The sequence below is a fragment of the Cheilinus undulatus genome, linkage group 20 (assembly GCF_018320785.1).
Source record: "Cheilinus undulatus linkage group 20, ASM1832078v1, whole genome shotgun sequence".
NCBI lineage: Eukaryota > Metazoa > Chordata > Actinopteri > Labriformes > Labridae > Cheilinus > Cheilinus undulatus.
In genome coordinates, this window is record NC_054884.1 from 21,690,977 (window position 1) to 21,712,502 (window position 21,526).

The following is a 21,526-nucleotide window of genomic DNA, read 5'->3' on the forward strand; positions in this document are numbered from 1 at the left end:
CAGAAGGATTCAGTCCCTTAATCTAACCAGCAAATCCTGAAGGACAAGCGTCAGCACTCTCCCTGATCTAATGAGGGCAGGACACCAAGCTGGGGACATGCCAACCTCCACCGCGCGCACTGTTAATATCAAACAGGAGAGGATGAGGGGGTTAGAGTGCTCTTTAACCACGGAGCAGAGCATGGAGGACAAATACTGCCACAGGACTGAAACCTTACAGAACATCACTCCTGTCTGACATTTGTGAACAGATATGCTGCCCATGCTAGATGTGCATGATGCAACTGCAAGGCACTGTATCTTAATTTAATCTATACCTGCATGCATAGTGCACACATGCCCTACCTTTCTGCTTTATCTTAATTTAATCTGCACATGAACCTTTGTCTGTGCCCACAAATGGAAGAAATGTGCTATGAACCAATACATTGTCCTTCAGCAAGACACAAAAGTATTGTACACACTCAGAGTGAGCTTTAACCCCCAGGACAAGAAGAATCCTGCATCCAAATGAGCACTGTGATGAAAAATGTTGTTTTGTTTCATCACTGTAATGCAGCGCAGACCTCATCAATTGTTCTCAAAAACAATTCTATTCTGCACCGATGCACCGTTCACTTCATTACTGTGGCTATTATCCTGAGGTTCTAATGGCAGCAGTGGCTGCGGTGCATGCATGTGCGAAACTCAGCATGCATGTGTGTGCTTTTGAGTACCCTTGTGTGGAGGTCTTTGTTAAAGGGGGAAGGAGAAAGTGATTACATGTAATGAGAAACCAGAAATTACATTACAAAAAGAGAGCAGTAAACACCCCACCCAGACTGTTAGTCAATAAATGAGAACACTAATTAGATTACACTCAAAAAAAGGTTACTCTCACATGTTTGACTGTGAAAATGCATCCTGATTTTGTGATTGAATCATCACTGGAATAGTAGTTTCTGATAATGACAACAGTGATCTAATTAAGGTCTGTAAATGGGACTGATTAAGAGCATATTCTTTGGTGTTATGTTGTTGGCTAAATTTTAAGCTCATAATCAGAGCTGGGTTAGAGGAATAGTTGGCTCCAGAAGTGGATGATGATGATAGGCCTGCTGCTGCTTGGACTGTTTCATACCCCTGTTCTGATTTTGTGGGGTAGAGACATAGCTGTTAGCCACCTGCTAACCGACTGTGGATCCACATTGTACCGCGCTGCGCTCCATCTGGTGGCGCCAAATTAATGTGACGCTTTGTCGTTAGCGCAAAGTGTCTTCTGTTTACAGTCAAAGTCAACAAAAATCACAGAGGGTTGTGGAAAGGTCTCACTTCCGCTTCTGCCTCTCTCTCTCTCTCCCGCTTTATCTCTTTTTTTTGTGTTACCATCACATTCTGTCACTTCTCTTGCATGTTGTTGATGTTATTATTGTTTGGGATGTGCACTTTTTCCTGCTTGCTGCAGCTGCTCTAACTGCCAGTGTTTTTTCTGCATTCAAAAATTCATTTTTGGTAACTGACATGCCTCAGAAATGCAAATTGGCTTCCATATTATAGTTAATATTCAGAGTATAAAATCTGTGTCTTACTATTTGAATGGTTAGGGGATTTTTCTGTTTGCCAGTTAATTCAAAGCCCCTTCATGCATCTTTTTAATAAATTTTTTTCTCAAAATACAGTGCCTAAAAAAGTATTCACCCCAATGGATGTTTAACCCTTTAATTGATTTTATAAATTAATCATGGTCAATATTATTTGGCTTTTCTACTAAAAAAAATGCCCTCCCATCTCAGCTGCTGAAGCTTGTAACTCCTTCAGAGTGGTCATAAATGTCAGTTTGTTAGGACGGCCTGACCTAGGCAGATTTGCAGATGTGTTATATACTGTGTCTTTCTTGATGATGGATTTAACTGAAATCCAGGGGATGTGGATTTTTTTTGTATCCATTCCCTGACTTGTACTTTTCAGTAACCTTTTCTCTGAGTTGCTTGGAGTGCTCTTTCGTCTTCATGGTGTAATGGTAGCCAGGAATACTGATCAACCAGTGACTGAACCATCCAGACACAGGTGTCTTTATACTACAATTACATGGGACACATTCACTGCCCTCTATGATCCCCATTTAACTCATTACTACTAGCACCAAACAGCTGGACCTCCGTGGAATTGGCGCAGTCACTTATAAGTGGCTGAACACTTATGCAGTCACTTATGCAACATTATGCATTTTTATTTAATTTACATACTTAGTAGAAATCTGTTTTCACTTTGACCCTAAAGACATTTTTTTTGTTTTTTTTTGTTTCAAAAAAGCCAAATTGTATCAACTATGAGTGATTTTTAAAATCAGTAAAAGGGTAAATCATCCAGGGGGGATAAATACTTGGTATTACACCTCAACACCTGGGCCTTACTAAAAAATGTATTTCAGACCTAAAGTTGCATATTTCCCCGAAAAAAATATTTGGTTAGTTAAAAAAGGAAGAACAGAACCAAATGTCAGGATTTAAACAGGTAAAATGGTTAAGTAGCACACTTTTAAGGTAAGCAACATTTTTTGTTTTTAATGCAATTGGTGCTGTGGACTGGCGAGGTGAATGTTTTTTTTTTTAAGTTGATATGAGGAACAATCTTTGGTGCATTTAAATCATCTGGTTTTTTTTTTTCCAAATGTAAAACATTTCAAAAGCAAACTCATCCTTTAAATAACTTAATTAAGATCTTTAAACTGTTTTACAGAGCAGAAAATGTCATTTCAAGACAATAAAACTGAAAAATGTTTGCACCAAATGCTGAGGATATTCGTCTGCTAACCATCTAATCAATATATTTGTCCATATAGATGGATCTTCACACCCTTAGTTCGGAAGGATGGCTTTGTATTGAATAAGAATATAGTCTAAATTTGTTTCAGAAGTATCTTAAACTGGTGTCACGACTGCTATACGCGAGCTATGCTGAAAAGTTATTTTAGTACTGGGTGAGTTTTCTCACCACGTATGAATCAGTGCAACGTGACGGACATGTGGCTCATTTTAAACTGATGTGTCACCAAACAGCCTGCGATTTATTTAAATATCTTCGGAAATGTGTAACTGATGAGTACAGATGAAAAAAACATGAGGGCAGGAGTGTGAAGACGTGATCCTAATCATAAAATGCAGGGATTTTGACAACACAGACGGTTTCTAGCATCAAAGAGAGGGAACTCATGGTACAGGGTGTGTGGGCGTGTACATGCTTTCATGTTTGCCTGTGACCCCTCTATAACTCTCGCTGCATTAGGGGTATTAAAAACATCAGTGTCCATTCTGCTTACCACTGAAAAAGCAGACAGCTAAGTGGAGATGTTCCTCCTACATGCAGGACTCCACCAAGTCAGCAGAAATCATGCTGGAGGTGGCGATTCTGGACAATATAACACCAAGTAATAACTCTGATTTTTAAAAAATGTAGCTTAAGCTGCAGTTCTAAAAACATCCTGCTGTCTTTAAACCTGGGAACACATGGAAATAGGCTTATTTTATGGGACAACAAAATAACACTCACACTTTCCAGCATAACATTTACGATTGTAATGACTCACCTGATATAATAACTTGTACTGCACTTGTAAAAACGAGGGTTTACAAAGTGCTTTGATGAGTAGAAGCAAAGAGAGGAACAAAACATAAGCTCACAACAATAAACTGATTATCTTGCCTCTCAGTTGAGGTTAAGTTGCACTTAGAGCTGCATTTATTTTAATTTACTTATTTGGACCCCCCATTAGTCACTACCCAGGTAGCAACTACTCCTTCTTGAGTCCACAAAATTGAGGACCTGACTGTAATGGAAAGTCTGACCGGCCTCAAAATAACAAACAAAAGTCAACTTTTTCTGTTTATGAATGAGTCAGAAAGCATGCCATTTTAAAAGAAACATTTTATTAAAAAGCCTAAAACTTGAATTCAATAAGCCACCACTATATCAATATACTTTATTATCTTATGCTGCTCGTTTGAACAAAGTGGAAAGTAAGAAAAAGTCAGTGGTTGGTAGATTTTTTAATCCACTGGCCACTGTGGCAGGTAGCTGAAAAAGTCCATTTCCAGCCTGCGGTCAACAACAAAAGGAAAGAACTGACCCATTGTTCTAAGATTGGTACTAAAGTAGGAGTTTGTTTCTGATTCCTGTCCATATGATGTAATCAATCATGTTTTCCACTTACATAAATGAAAATACAAGGTTGCTTGTGCTAATCATAAATTCATAATTTCGTACACAATGTGATGCAGCACAGTACACAATAGTACAACAGAGTGAGATATAATACGATGTAGCAAAATACAACAAGACGAGATGATGGGCTACTCTACGTTAACGCTTTGATGCATTCCCATGCAGTATGGTTGTATAAGAATGATACAATACGACAGCACAGGATACGATAGAAAGTGTACAATACAACTGGTACAAACATTATGTTTTGATATTTTGATACAAAAGAATACGATACGATACACAACAATACAACACAAACCAATAAGATACTACACAATACGACGCTATAAGATATAACCTGACGTAATACGAAACAAAACAACATGACATGATACTATGAGATATGACAACATTCGATACTATACGATAATGATAGATCTGACATGATACGAAACGATACAATGAGATATGACATGATATTATGAGACACTTTACGATATGACACGACAGGACACGTCAGATTATGATACAATAGAACAGATTAGGATACAATACGAACAACACGAATTATACACTATGTCTGATTACAATACGACGAGATGCTGAGACATGACACGATACAACACCATATGACAGAATACGTCAGATAACGATACGATACAGTACTGTTAGGAATGATAAGCATGTTAGATAGAGTTCCTCTTCTTTTCCTTTCTTTTCTCTTTGTACATTGTTTTGGACTGGTTTTCATGTGGGAAATAAACATTGGGATAAGCCGTGTTGGAATGTCCAACAGTCTTGAATGCACCATGCCAGCAGTGTGTGCGAAGCTGCCACTGTATCACCTTTAAATGACGTCATAAGACTCAGGTAGCGGGGGAGCTGCCACTGAGAGAAGACACTAACTCGGACTCTACAGCAAACCAATTCCCATCGACTTGAATGGAAGTTGTCATTGTTTTCGAGTTATAACCCAACCGAACTAAAACTGAACAGTAACGTAGCTTGGGCTCACCGAACCACACAACCACGCAACGCCTCAAGAGCGAACTACGCCGGAGGCCCAGATGATACCAGCGCGCAGGTGAGGTTAGCCAGCACCCATTTCCAATACCGAAAATCAGTCCTGTTTTCTTTCCATCGCTTCTCTTTGATACACTGGATGTTAGGGGTTTGGTTCCTTGCTTTGTTTATTTAGCTGGGTTTAGCCCGTAAGAACACTATGACAGATTACAATATGTTACTACAAGACACGATACTATGAGATATGACACAATACAATTTCAAGATATGATACAATAGTATACGACATGACACAGCATGATACCAATGCCATGCCAGGGGATTAACTTTGCTTCCTTATATAAGAAACTCCTTTGCTTCCTTTGGGGAATTTGCAATGCACTTTATTGGCACATTTAAGAAAATCACTTGGACTCAACTACTCCAATCTCCTTTCAAATATATGTAGAATAATATCTACAATGCAGTCCAATGCCATGCAATGGGATACAGTTTGTATTCTTGGAAAAATTTTAAGTCTTAAAGTGCTGCAAACTTTTGCTTTAATAAATTGTAAAGCAACATGACATGATACAATACAACAGGCTATGATATGATACGTTATGTTACGTTACGATGCCATACAAAGCTTTATCATCTTAAAATGTGCTCCGCAAAATTATCTGCCTCGACAGCAGCATCAATAAATGAAAAGCCAACAACAATCCCCTTTAAAATGGAAAAGAAAGAACAATGAAAGCCACTAGCATTTACTGCATTCTACTCATGATACACGAGACCTGCATAAAAACTTACAAAGACAATCAGAGCAATGAGAAAGCAGCACAATGATGCTATTGCAAAACCTTAACAGTCTTAAGAAACAACATTTTTGATAAGTCTAATTTTTGTTCCCATAATAGACCCTAAAAACAACTCCAAATTTTAAAAAAGATTGTGTAATATACGATAAAGATTAACCATTTGCAAAACATTAAAACCCCAGATTTGATTGACAATAGAAGAAAGACAAAATGAGTATTGTAAAAACTCATTTCATATGCATAAGCATTAAATTTTGGGTATTTAGTTGGATCCACAGACCTATTTTGCATTACTTGGTGCAAAAAAATCATCTCCCAATATGTATTTTTCTCATTTATCAAAATGAGTTTCAATGAAGTAACTGAGAATTTTAAAATAGTCAGCCCCAGCTGACTGAGCGTTGACAGGCTTTATTTTTGGATGTAGGTCCATGAGACTGTTGTTTGAAATAAGAAGCCTAACAATTTGAGAATGCTTTGATAAATCTACAAGGTCTCATGATGCTTCTTTTGCATAATTGTTGAATTAGGGGGTTTGTGTATGCATGTAAACATGTGGTTGGAGTACTTACAGCTGGCACTGGTCTCCTTTGATCCCCTTGGTTGTGCAGAAGCACTTGCCAGTTAACACCTGGCACACACTCGCATGGCCATTACACTTACAGGCTGGAAAAACAAGGAGGAGAAGGGAGGGGGGCAAAGAGGAAGCAGAGGGGAAGAGGCATTATAGATAAGCATCAAACAAAGCTGAAAACGTGGATTAAGAGTAAGTGTTGGTTTCTATACGTGTATATTCTCCATGAGGGGTTTCTAACATCAGTTTGTACATTGAAGAGTAAATCTCCTGGGGGCACAATACCTTCCACTTCAGTGCCATAACAGTTGTTTTTAGATTTATCTGTAGTGCTAGGTTAGCCATTTTCCATTGTTTGCTGTGTTTGTGCTAAGCTAGGCTACAAATATCTCTTTTCCTGCACTGAACACACAAAGATGAAATTGATATCGATCTGAGTAAGACGGTAAACAAGTGTATTTCCCAAAAGACTGGCTGAACTTCAAAGATCTTATACGTGATGGAGAAAAATATGCTCCACTTTCTAGATCGGAAGACATGATAACCGCTAGGCAAGCCTGTGTATGTGGAGTACAAACATTGCAAAAGAAGATGTGTGAAAGATGGGTGAATTGGCTCCCAGAGAGCTTTTCAGGTTTGTATTTGTGGGACTAAATCTCTGACCTATTCGTCTCAGTTCGCTGAGTTTTAAAACACTGAGAAGGGGAATCACAGCAAGGTCAGTGAACACACTTTCTCCTTACAATGTTAAACCTTACTTTTTGGCACATTTTCCAAGAGGGTACATATAAATATTTTAGGTGACAAGATGGCCTTTAACCCAGTGTTTTAGCACTCAGTCAGACTCTTGTAGATAATGACAGTTACGGGTCCAGGGATATGACTATCTTGGTGCAAGTAATGATAAATTATGTAAAACTATGAATACATTTAATAATTGATCACCTAGTTTTTTCTTTTCTAAGAAAGCATAAACATATCATCTAGGTATACTTTGTTACCAGCAATTTTCTTTATGATAAAACTTGCATTTACAATTGGACAGGTCAACAGGTTTACAAATAAAAAACACTCAGACAAAAGACAAAATAAAATGTATTTCATCAAGTATGTGTAAATAAGTTGACTTGACCTCCAAACGTTGTCATTCTTATTATTTGGCACTAAAATTACTACTCATTTAGACTGATTAATATAATTGTTACTACAGGCCCACAATGCTGGTTCAATTTTGCATCTTAGATGTAATACAGCCACAAGGCACTACACGGTGGTATAGCTCTAGTTCAAGACCAGTTCTGCTGCCTAGATGTAAACCAGCACAGTGATCAGATGGAGGAGCATAGTAGGTAAACTGCCATATAAATACTCGACAAGAGCAACACATAAAGTCCTCAAAAGGTGACTGGGCTCAGTTATTTAAGCATCAAGACATACAGTTGCAAGAAAAAGTATGTGAAGCTTTCGGGATTTCTTGGATTTCTGCATAAATTGGTCATAAAATGTGTTCTGATCTTCATCTAAGTCACAACAATAGACAAACACAGTCTGCTTAATTTAATACCACACAAAAATGATATGTTTTCATGTTTTTATTGAACAAAACATTCACAGTGCAGGGTGGAAAAAGTATGTGAATCCCTAGGCTAATGACCTCTCCAAGAGCTCATTGGAGCCAGGAGTCAGCCAACCTGGAGTCCAATCAATTTGATGAGATTGGATGTGTTGGTTAAAGCTGCCCTGTCCCATAAAGAACACACACCAGTTGTGAGTTCGCTGTTCTCAAGAGGCATTGCCTGATGTGAGCCATGCATCGCACAAAAGAGCTCTCAGAAGACCTACGATCAAGAATTGATGACTTGCATGAAGCTGGAAAGGGTTACAAAAGTATCTCTAAAAGCCTTGATGTTCATGTGTCCACGGTAAGACAGACTGTCTACAAATGGAGAAAGTTCAGCACTGTTGCTATTCTCCCTAGGCGCGATTGTCCTGTAAAGATGACTCCAAGAACACAGCGCAGAATGCTCAATGAGGTGAAGAAGAAACCTAGAGTGTCAGCTAAAGACTTACAGAAATCTCTGGCACATACTAACATTTGTGTTGACAAATCTACAATAAGTAAAACATTAAACAAGAATGGAGTTCATGGGAGGACACCACGGAGGAAGCCACTGTTGTCCAAAAAAAACATTGCTGAAGTTTGCAAAAGAGCACCTGGATGTTCCACAGCACTACTGGCAAAATATCCTGTGGACAGATGAAACCAAAATTGAGTTGTTTGGAAGGAACACACAACGCCATGTGTGGAGAAAAAAAAGGCACAGCACACCAACATCAAAACCTCATCCCAACTGTGAAATATGGTGGAGGGGCCATCATGGTTTGGGGCTGCTTTGCTGCCTCAGGGCCTGGACGGATTGCTGTCATTGATGGAAAAATTAATTCCCAAGTTTATCAAGACATTTTACAGGAAAACTTAGGACCATCTGTCCGCCAACTAAAGCTCAACAGAGGATGGGTGATGCAACAGGACAACGACCCAAAGCATAGAAGTAAATCAACAACAGAAGAAAATACGCCTTTTGGAGTGGCCCAGTCAGAGACCTGACCTCAACCCGATTAAGATGCTGTGGCATGACCTCAAGAGAGCGATTCACACTGGACATCCCAAGGATATTGCTGCACTGAAAACAGTTTTGTAAAGAGGAATGGTCCAAAATTCCTCCTGACCGTTGTGCAGGTCTGATCTGCAACTACAGGAAACGTTTGGTTGAGGTTATTGCTGCCAGAGGAGGGTTAATGTGAATGTTTACATGTTTTGTTCAATAAAAACATCTTAACATATCATTTTTATGCAGTATTAGTTTAAGCAGACTGTGTTTGTCTATTGTTGTGACTTAGATGAAGATCAGAACACATTTTATGACCAATTTATGCAGAAATCCAAGAAATCCCAAAGGGTTCACATACTTTTTCTAGCAACTGTATGACATAGTTGTCTTGTGCAGCTCTTATAACTACAAAATGTGAGCTCAACAGGAAGTCACTATTATTGTTAACCATCAGTGAGGCGAGTTGGTGAATCAAATTTTTCCCAAAGCTGGTCAGAGAATCAGCAAAAGAAATCTTTTCTGGCAAGAAAAGCATTTGGTGGGGTTCTTTGCTCTTCCTTTAAACATAAAGAAATGTTGTCCAGTTCTAATAAATCTGCCACTAGCTACATCTGAGCTGTAACACTGGCAGCTATTGTTCACCAGCTTGTAGTACAAATAAACCACGCCCATAGCTAACACCTCATTCTCCTTGTATGATGCTGATTGGTTCGTCCATTCTCAGACTGGGCACAAATGTTAAAAATCAGAGCTTTGCAAGATGGATTTGCCTGGTGATGGTATGGAATCTGGCCAATCAAGCAACTTTGAGAAGTTTGAATTTTAAACTATGTTAATATCACTTTGTAATTCACATATGTGATTTAATTTGATACAAGACGTAATGGTATCAAACAGTAAAATACAGCCTGATACCTACGTTATGTTACGTTATGAAAACATTATGTCACCACAACATTACAACAACGTTACATTAGGAAAACTCTTAGAACATTTTAATAAAACGTGATATAATACAGATACAGATACGTGATATAATGATACAGGATGGCCCAAAACAGTACCTTATGATATAGTGGGACATAAGGCAATACTTTACAGTACGATACAGGCGGGTAAGTACAATCAAACCAAATGTGATACAAGACACAATGTAATAAGATACTGTAAGATACAATACAAAACAGTACAGTATGCCAAATTCATGCTACATGAGAGAAGCCTGGCTGCAGACCATTCAACTGAGATGCTGCCTCTTTCAGAAGGGAAATGCAGGCTAAAACTTTCAAAATAAAATTGGATTAAATTTCTGTTTAGGGTTAAAGTAACGGTTAGGATACTCAAAGTTAAAAGTTAAAAACCTGGTCTGCAAAACCTGATAACAGAAGGTTTAATAAAGCAGAGTAAACAGTCTGATTACAGGAAAAAAGTTTTCTTTCATTCATTCTAACAGTCTAGCACAGCAAACGTAGCTTACTTAGCTCTGTTAACTGGAAAAGCTACTCAGTAGCTACATAGCTAATGTAGCAAAAGACAAGCAATGCACTCAAAGCAGCTACATAGCTACATTCTCTAAATAGCTAAATTAGCTTAAGCTCTGTTTAAAAATGCTAACATTGCTAAAGCTAACTTAGCTACATTGGCTTATGTAGTAACGTTAATTACGTAGCTTGCATAGCTATGTTAGCTTAACTAAAGTTAAAGCATTCGTGTAACTACTTCTCAAACAGGTCTATACATTTAATCCTGGATTAGACCTCTGATCTTTTTCTCTGTTTTATTTTTGAAATGTGTCTTAGTAAAGTTAGCAATGTGGTTATTTCACAAATGTAACTCGCAGACTTTGTTTATGAATTAAGTGAAATTCATTTTAAAAAATCGAACATGTTTTTCTGGCAAATTACAGCACTTCCATTCTGAAAGAGACTGTGTCTTAGATTAACAGCCTGTGAGAGTGGCAGTCAGAGATGTGCGGTCTGCAAGTCAGACCATCTTACACGGCTATTCTGTGATATTTAATATGGCTGAAGTTAACAAAATATCCCTTGAAAGGACAACTGTCGGATTAATTCAGTCTCAAACATGATAGGATATGACACAATACAGGGCCAACCGCGTATCTGTGCAACCTCGTAACCAAGTATGTTTTCCAACCATTTTTATTTACTTATTTTTTATCTTTATGCAGTATAATTCACAACCACAAGAGACAGTTAAAGAGAGCGTGACCAAGATGTCAATAAGCAGGTCCCTCCCATAAACAAAAACACTATTGTACAACCACTGCAGCCATTTTTATTAAGTCCAGTTTTTGTGTTTATGAAGACTGGTCACTAATATGTGGTGTCTGCAGAACTAAAACAGAAGTTGACAAATATTTTATTTTAAAATACTTCTCAATATGTTCCATTCAACAGAAAAATGAATCTTTGGGAGTTCATAACGTTGATGAAATATTTAAAATTCCTCTGTGCAGCACAACCAGAAATCTGGGAGAGGCCTGCCTGGCTATCACAATGGTGTTCTTATTTGGTGAACACATTCAAATATGAAAGAAGAATACAATACGAAAAGAAATGGAAGGCAATTAAATTCTGCTGGTTCTTTCTGATGTAATCTCTGTCCCAGTCTGCTGGTTTAATTTCCGGGCATCAGTGCAGGGCTGCCCCGGCTGCCACCTTCTCTAGTGGTGTGTGTCTGATAACATCTTTAACACAACCGCATGTTACTCTTTGTGTAAATCAATAATATATAAAGTCTAACAGAGTAGTATTTCTGGCACAGACTCGTATAAAGTCATGACAATAAAATAAGTTGTCATCAAACCCTTTTGTTATTTACATGCAGTTATAGCATGAGATGTTTCGTCAGATGTTTCAACTTACAGGTTAAGCATTAACAGATGCTACCTGAGACCTTCAGGCTTCCAGGTGTGTTTGTCAGACAATAGCCTCTCTGTAATTTCTCAGGAATGCTATTCATGTCTCATAAGGGGCGAGTGTCTGTAAATTCCCTCCTGACAAGGAGGCTTTTCTGCTAGTCTCCAGACAATTCATTTCATAGAAAGACTGGTACTGTTACTAAATACAAATCAAGTCATTCTATTTTGGGTGAAATGTCCTTTTCTTAGCTTAAAACCTAATGTTTACCCCTCATTTCTGCATTAAATTCAGCAGGCATTATTTGCTTTAGCTCTGAAAACTAGACTGCTGTATAAATTATGTGCCTGCTGTCGCTCAGGAAAATTTATTCTGCATCAGGCAGCAGTCGCAGATAATAAATCTCTGCATCATGTGCTATTCAGAAAACTCAATCAGAGAGATATAGCCGAATACAGCACTCTGCAAATTGTGAAAAAAAAGAAAAGAAATAAAAATATGCTGTCATTGCAGATATACAAGCTCGGGTCCACATAGGTTAGAATTCACATGGTGCTTTTTGGTGAGAACTCATCATTCAAAGTCATAACATACGATGTAAACAAAGATGGATTTTAGAGGTTGGAAAACAAAAACAAGTCAAAGTTTGACCTTCAGCTTCACCTGTATTCCCCACAGTGAACAACACCTGCTCTACACTTACTCTCATGTAAGGAAAACACAGTTAATCATGACATTTCTCTGTCTGAAGTGAGAGTGAAGTGTCTGCAGCAAAAACATACCAACACTAATGCTTTCTCTATTTTGCCTTTGAAACGCTTTTCTGCTCACATTTAATGAAACCAACATATGGAGCAACATTTTCATCAATCAAACAGGACAAACTAATGTCACTGAATCTAATCAGCACACAACAGTGCCCTCTGTTGGTCATGATGCTGCATTACTGCATGCTTATCATGAATTACACTGACTAAAAACAAGCAAGTTGATGATTTTCCTCTAAAAGTTTATCATACAGAGCCAGCAGTTCCAGAGCAAACATGAAAACAGAATTTAATTCATGCTTTGGTGTTCACAGATGATTGAGTTCAGATCAAAATGAGCTTAACCACAAAATGATAACAAGTAAATCCATTAACTAACACATGTAGAAAATTCATTTCTGCAGCACTCACCCTGGCATTTGCCTCCATTCGTGGGGTCTCCATGGAAACCAGGCATGCAGGTCTGACAGTGGGGGCCTGTGGTGAGGTTACGGCATTGTTCGCACACGCTGCCGTTTACACATGTGCTGTGGCCATTACACTGGCATGCTGGGAGAGAAACAAAGAGACAGGTAAATTCAGCTGTTAAATAATAGGTGTCAATATTGATTTTTTTAAATTCTATATCAGGGATGGGAAACTTGGAGTGATGAGGAGAGCCACACTGATTTTCTCCTAACTTGCCCTCTATCAGATTTTACCATTATAATAACTTAATTTAACATAAGGTACAAATCCATGACTTTAACTTCATTCAGTATAACAATATTTAAACAAACACACACAGTAATGCCTAATATGAAGAGCTAAACACAGAATTCAAGCTACTTTTTATAACCAGGAACATAGTATTTACTGTTTGAAGCCCATGTAAATTAAAATCCAAAAATGTGTGTCTAAACACACAAGATATGTTTGAATAAGGCTGAAAACACTGAGATCTATGTGTGAACTCTTTTAGACTGTTTTTCACCTCTTTCCTGGCCTGGTTTATTTGGGTGGGGCAAACGTAGCGCCCCACTGCATTACCAGTTGCTATGGGGAATTACCCCATAGCAACCAGAGATTTCTGGCCCGGTAGTTCATAACACAATGGCCCTTTACGGGGACTTTAAGCAAATATTTTACATTCGGAAAAGAACTAAAAATATACCAGTGATAAAATACTATGATGGTAATGTGTCAATTTTTCAGTGTTTTCATAAAATATTTTTCCTTTATTATTCATGGGGCTTTCTGTCTCTATTATTATAGGAAAGCTGAAGAGAGACAGTGAATAAGGAGAGAGAATGGGGGAAGCCATGCACCAAACAGTGCAGAGACTGGGAATCAATCTCGTGACCAGTGCATCGATGACTACAGCCTCTGTAGTTGGACACCTGCTCTACCAAATGTGGCCACCAATTGCCCACCCTCGCTCTTAACCATTAAGAACATAAAATTTAACTCCTGCTTGCAAATTATGATCGTTAATGTCTGCAAAGGAAGCCTTTATACAGGAGAACATTTCAAATAGTTTATATTTGATCACTTTCATAATTTGCTTTTTCTCCCTGTAGTTAATTAACAGCTTTGATTTGACATGAGCTCAGAAACTTTCACACATGAGGTTGTTTGTTATTGCTTCCTGGAAAAGCAACAGAATCCTCAGAACTGTCAGGTGCTGGTGATTGCCATGTCAAATTAATTATTATTTAATCAGTCCTGCCCTTTAGAATAATCCAGATGGCTGTTACTTTTCTAATCAACCAAAATGAACCTACTCAAAAAACAACCTCATATTCCTAAGCATAAGACATACTTTAAACTTTTTTTTTTTTCCATTTGAAAGGTTGGCTGTATACAAGAGCAACCAATATACCAGTTTAAGTGCTGACACATTCAACATCATTACTGCATGGTAGCTGCCACCATCACACTACACAAAACTTGATGCTATTGATAATCTGACTTTCTTCACTGTGCATGTAAGCGGCAGTTTTCCTGCTCCAAATGTGCTGGAATATAAGTGATGTAAACCAGACTTGCATGCCACTTTTCAACAGCTTTTCATCCTTGTTTAGACAAAATTCTACATTCAAAGAAAACAGCAGTAAATAATCCTTCTAGAGAGCTAATTTGATTGAAAAGGCTCCTAAACTAAAGACAACGGACTCTATTTTGATGGGTCGCAAAGCAATTTGGGGTGTGTCCGTCCACATTTCGCCATCCTGATGGGGCACAGCCCAGGAGTAAACCCATGAAAGAGGCCGGACTAATTTGCTTAATTATAACTTTGATTTTGGCTCGACAGGAATCCAGCCAATTAAGAGTGTCAGCTCTGATTCACTTTAAGAATCAAGCATGTATATCAGCTGTTGGGAAGGTTTTTAGTAAGGGCTGTTAACATGCATAAAAACATCCCTAATCAGGTTAAACATGCAAAAACTCTAACATGTGATTACATGATAATCGGTTTAACCTTCAGAATCAGTGAGTATAGAAATATCCTACATATTGGGGTTGTATGGCCTGTGGCTCCATAAAAGCATTAAATGGCTCACTAGGATAAGGTTGCACTGACTCATCAGGGGACAGATAAGTTGCATGGGGAGGCTGTAACCCGACCGTCTTTTTAAACATGACAGTCATTGGTTACACCAACACTCAGGACTATGCGCTGACGACATATACTCTGTAATTTCAGTAAGATGAACAGGAAGTAGATTTCTTACCGGGGCAGTGAATGAAGGCCCACTCATAGCCTTTGTCTTTGGGGCAGCTGCCCGGCTCCAGGCTCATGTCTTGAGACTGGCCTTGCTGTCCCTGCTTGGCCGACCTCTTCATGGGACCCCGGTAGGAGCCCTCCATGCAGAGGCCCTTCCCGGTGCTGCTGGGGTCACCACACCAGCCACACTCGGGCTGCTCCAAACACTGGGAACAGGTCCGCAGGCCTGAACAGTTCTGGGCTGAAAAGAGACAAAGAAAAGGGAGAGACTTTTATATTTTTTATTTCATAACAGAATCACATTTTCATTGTTTTTTGCTCTGTGATCAAATTTTCTCAAGTTGCTTGTTTATATTTCTTTATGAATCCAGAGTGTTCTGTCTTCCTGGATAAGAGAAATGGAATTGTTGAAATCTGAAAAATATTAATTAAACTATTGTAGCAACAGGCTGTAATATCAAATTTAAAAAGTTGGGTTTGAATGCACTGTCTAATCTTTTCACACCCAGTATTAGTGAACACTCAAGTCTATATATTAGCTTTGGTATTCAGACAAAACATACAACACTAAATCATTTTAAGGGCAGTAACCTTGAAACAACCAGTGGCATCCTAATTTATAGAAATGCATTAAAACAAGGCCCAGGGACGCAAAAAACTATGCAATGAAGATTTAGCATTCAGGATTTATTTTGAAGGCTTTTATAGCCCTACCTGCAGGGCCAGTAGTATTTATGTGCTCTGCTTTGAAACAAAAACTAGTTATTTAAGGAGCTGTCAGAACAACAGATTCTGGAGCGCTTAAGGAGCAGGTGTTGAGCAGGTGATTGAGAGGGAAAAAGCCACAAAATGAGACAGATATATTGTGTCTGCAAACCAGGGCCGGAGAAAAGTCTGTGATTTGAGCAAAGTTCAATAAGAGGCTTCAATGTGACACTTGAAGTGGCACCTCGCTCTAAACTCAGAGACCTCAGGGAGTGGTGCTGTTTTCTGAGTTGGGGGACAAACTTTCAGGGTCGCTAAATTGCTTGACAAGTTTCAGCGTCACCACCAGTCTGACAATCAGAGAGGGCGGGTAGTGGGGGGTTAAGGGGGGGAGAATGCCGATTCTATTTTAAGGAGACAAACGTTGAGTGCTTTTACCTCACTTTATGTCAAACAAATCTCCAGCTATTCCGCTAATGGATGTGAAACCATGACAACACCAGGGCAATCAGCACAAAGTAAGGCCATTTAAGTTTGTTCTGACGACAGGCCGTAAGTGGCAGATTTCTCGAGAACATTAAATTCTGAGAGCAGAGCAGCTGGATGAGGACTTTTGTCTCAACATAATACTAAGCAAGATGAAATAAAAAATCTGCTGTGAGAACTAAATCATCTCTATTGTGGATTTTGACAGTAAATCGATACGTGTGAAAATGAACAACTTAATCTGACGCCTCAAGCTGTTTTACACTGGGCATGTACAGAAAAACAAGTCATGTTTCAGCCAGATTAGACCGTTCTCATAAACCTGTGCTCCTAGCCCAGGTTGTCCACACAGCGATGTCAAGGCTGGACCATGTACATTTTAAAATATACAGAGGTGTAAAATCAATATTCAATCCCAGAATGCATCAGTAAAATCTGACGTTTGAGGTCAAACTGTCAAAAAATCTGATTTTAGGAGATTCTGTGCTTACATGTCCAAAATTGATGTCTGCAGGGTGTTTCACTGCTTACAAAATGTTCTTGCTCGACTTCCAGAGGCTACGAAGATTATTGATCAAAGTGACAGGCGCACTGCTTCAATATCTGAGAGCAACACCAGAAAGAAACTGATTTTTCTGTGTTTTGACATGTTTTTCTAAACAATCAGCAGAAGGGAAAATGTTGCTTGAAATCAACCACTCTCATAATCAAATTTTCAGATAAAGTAAGATCATTTTCTCCTCTGATACAGGGAAAACAGGGAAACATTCTCAATAAGAAGGTTAAAATAAGCCATAACACATTAACTTGCAACTTTGTTGGGCACTTTTGCTTCTAGAGTAAGAAATACTCAAATATCAAATAGTTTCATCCACAGCTTTGAACAGCAGGAAAGGAAATATTACAAATATAAAAAATGATTAAAAATCACAGATTTTAATACATTATTATACAATATGATGCAAAATAATGCATAAATACATCCCAGTGCAACAGCAATATGATAGGATAGGACACAATTCAATAGGAAATGATCAATATGACTTGATACAACTAGATGCAATGTAACAGGATACAATACAACATGGTAGAATTCAACACAATATAATAGGACATCATCAATAAAATACAATATCTTACAATACTCTACCATAAGATCAATACCAAACAACCTGACACTACACGAAGAGATATCATATAACGCAATGGGATCAATACAATACTACACAACACAAAACAATACAATCTACAGATTGTTTGCAATCACAGAAAGCGGGGGGCAGCCACTGGGAATGAATTGAAACACTGCAACTATTATCAGAAAATTTCTTCATACACTGAGTCTGATCCCTACGCTTAACAAAAAAGGATTTTTACCACAGTTTAACCTATTCACTTGGTGTGAAGGCGATCAATATCACTAACACTCAGTCCTACAGAACTCCTAGTGTTGTAAGGTCAGCTCAGACTACACAACATCACCACGTCAGACTATGCGACTAAAATCTTGCCCTGTCCTGGCTGTAAACCCGGCCGCACTACGAGAGTGATCCCGACCGCTCATTGAATGCTGACGTCACCACTGTCTCTGCGACTGTGTGCCAGTTCACAGGTTGTCAGGGGGTCAAAGGTGTCAGTCACTCTACAACAGAAGCACTCTATGTGATAGTGGCGGTCTTCTGCTTGTAAAAGAAGAAACAATTATGGACTGGATTATGGATGTGGCTCTCCTTCAGATAGCACTAAAGGTATGCATGTGATAATGTAAATAAAATATTATGTACTAATTAGTTCTCTGGAGGGAGAAAAAGTAGGAGTTCTTGTAAATGATGCTGCACCCCCAACACCCAACATCTAAATATAATACAGGACAATATATAAAACATGGATAACGATAATGGTAGTATTGTGATACATCCATTACAAACTCCAATGCCAAAAAAGTTGGGATGTTGTGTAAGATGTGTATAAAAAACAGAATTAAGTAACATTAAAATCCTTTTGACCTATATTCAACAGAATATAGCACAAATATAACACTAGAAAAGCACTCAGAGAGTGCAGACACCCACCATCAGCCCTTTCTCTCAATAGTGAAGAATCCTTTAAAAACATCCCTGGATCCAGACGGTGATCCAGATCACTCCCAAAATCTAATTTGCCGATTACTCCCTCCCCGGTGGGGTGGAGACACGGTGAGGCAAAGCACTGGCTTCGCTACGTGTGGACTGTCATGGCTGAAGCACCCATGGTCTCACCTGACGACTAGAAGTCAAGGCAGAGGGTGAATATTCCTCTATTCCTCCCGGCATTGTGAGCATTCTCTCTACAATTCGCTGTCTTTCTCTCTGTTACGCTCCGACTCGTCTCCTAGACTTGGTGCATGTCTTTCAAACTCTATAAAGTCCAAAACTTTGAATAAGTTACTAACGTCCACCATCTCCTGGTGTAAAGTGGCAACAGCGCAGACCTCTGCCATTAGCCCTATCTCCCAATAGTACAGCATCATTTAAAAAATTCCTTGATCCAGACGGTGATCTGGATCAGTCTCAATCTAATCAGTTCTTCCTTTTGCCATTTCTGACATTTCCACAACTTTTTGAATTATGTTGCTAACAAACAAACGAACAAACAAACCCACCCGATCACATAACCTCCTTGGCGGAGGTAATGAGGCATCTTTAAACTCGTAAATTTTGCTGTTTTGTGAAAACATTCAGAATTTACAACATGTTAACATGCTTTTATTCTGTGTCTGAGAACTGAAGACAAGTTGAATTCCTTCTTGTTCTTGCTTGATGTGGATCTTAAGTAGCCAAATTATGTATTTTGCAAATCATAAGTCTTAGGCTGTGTTTACACTGCAGTTCTTAATGCTTAAATTTGATCTTTCGCCCAGGTCTGATTTGGCGGTTCCCACTGGGGTCCAAAGTCCAAAAGATCAGATATGAATCTGATTTAGTACCACATTTCAAACTGACCTGAATCTGGTACAAAAAGATCAGATTCAGTGTGACTTATGTTTACACTGTGAGAAAAAAATCAGATATGAGTAACATATGAGGGAAAAAAATCAGATATGGACCACTTTAACTGCAGTGTAAACATAGCCATATATTTTCTAAAACCTGTATGTCTCTCTCTATAGTGATAGTGCCTTCACAGACGTGCAGGTGACCCATTCCATTAGCACTAATACACCCCAACACGATCACAGATGCTGGGCTTTTTAACTTTGTGTTGATAGCAATCTGGACGGTCTTTTTCTTCTTTAGGCTGGAGGACTCATCACCTGTAACTTACTCATCTGTGCAATTAATAAGCATTCGACAACTTTACCAGTCTTTTCTTTTCTTGAATGTGTGCCAACTTTTTGGAGCATTTTGTAGGCACCAAATTCAAACTGTGTGTATTTCCAAAAACTATAGAGTTGACCATTTTTAAAATTCAATATCGTAGCTTTTTGCTGTATACAATTCAAAACAAGTTTATTGCAAACCACCAAATTTTTTGTCCAAATTTACACAATGTCCCAACTTTTTGGAAATAAAACAACTACATAAAATTACAGGAGGAGATCTGATACCACTATGTAAAAGTGTAGCGTCTCACCAAGTCATTGTTCAACTTTGAAGTCATGATTTGATATGAATTTGGTCCAACAGGAAAAAAAGTAACAATAATAAGATATGCCATGGAAGGAACTTTTTTGTTTACAAGGTAGGCATCACTTTAACTCTTGTTCAAAGCCAAGAAAAATCACTTCCATTGCCTACAAGCACGTCTAACTTCTCGTCCAGACTTTGATCTCCAACACATAACTTCTCTCTACAGAGAACAACAAATACTAACACAGTCTGCCCTTTCAAAGTCTCCCTGCAGGCGATGATACTCCACAGTATTTCATCCTCCGTCTACCCCTCTAAGTGCATTTATGCAGTCTACTCAGCATAAAGCATGCGATATGTGAGATAATTCAATACTTAAGTGGTGACTGAAACTTCAAGAGTGAAAGTGAAGGAGCAAAGTCAGACAGAACAAACAAAAAAAGAAAAGAGAGAAGTGACTGTGGAGGATAACTTTCTCTGTCCTTCACGCTGAAAGCTACAAATTCCCCAGCACAAACATCGGAGTTACCTAACACCAGTTGACACAAATGAATTTGAGCCTGTACCCCTCGGCTCAGTAAATTTTGTTACTAGCTAAACTGATCAAAGATGTATTTATGATCTGACACAACTTTGAGTGTAAATCATGGATCACACGGCACAAAAACACCAACCTTAACAACCACAGCAACCTTCAGGGGAAGAGCTCTTCTATCTTTTTACCAATGAGGAAGGAAAACACACAGTTTTTTATTTTACTTGAGCCATGTTAGTGAATGAAAATAGCAAGGAATTTTAACAAGGGATTTAAATTATTTCCTGTTTGACTGTTAGCATCTTACTCTTTATCTCAAACACCTTTTTTATGGGAACCTTTTTTGTTTCTTTGGTCTTCTTTTGCTGCTTGACAAACTGTAAAATATACTGCAATTTTAAGTACTTACTACAGAAAACATGTACAGAATATTGAAAGTAACTACTAAAAACTGTAAAATTATGACTGAGTTTCAACAAAAGTCTTGCTTGTCATTGACTGGCAGTCTCTATCTCTAAAGACCAGAAAGAAGACTCTTAAGCTTTCTTTGAAGTAATTTCCATCTGTACTAAAATCATCTTTGGAATATGAGTGGCCTCCATTTATTTCCTGTTTTTTGGGGTAATAGTAGCAGTAGTATCTCTT

General features: G+C 38.4%; 1 protein-coding gene across 2 annotated transcripts in view; it reads right to left on the reverse strand.

Annotated features, from left to right (window-relative positions):
- Positions 1-21,526, reverse strand: part of atrnl1b (attractin-like 1b) — a 115,823-nt gene that overhangs the window by 66,567 nt on the left and 27,730 nt on the right. For both annotated transcript variants that reach the window (XM_041815736.1, XM_041815737.1), the window contains exons 18-20: positions 15,555-15,788; positions 13,252-13,389; positions 6,581-6,674 (exon numbers count right to left, since the gene is read on the reverse strand). In XM_041815736.1, the coding sequence (XP_041671670.1) occupies positions 6,581-6,674; positions 13,252-13,389; positions 15,555-15,788 (466 nt within the window). The remainder of the gene's footprint in view (positions 1-6,580; positions 6,675-13,251; positions 13,390-15,554; positions 15,789-21,526) is intronic.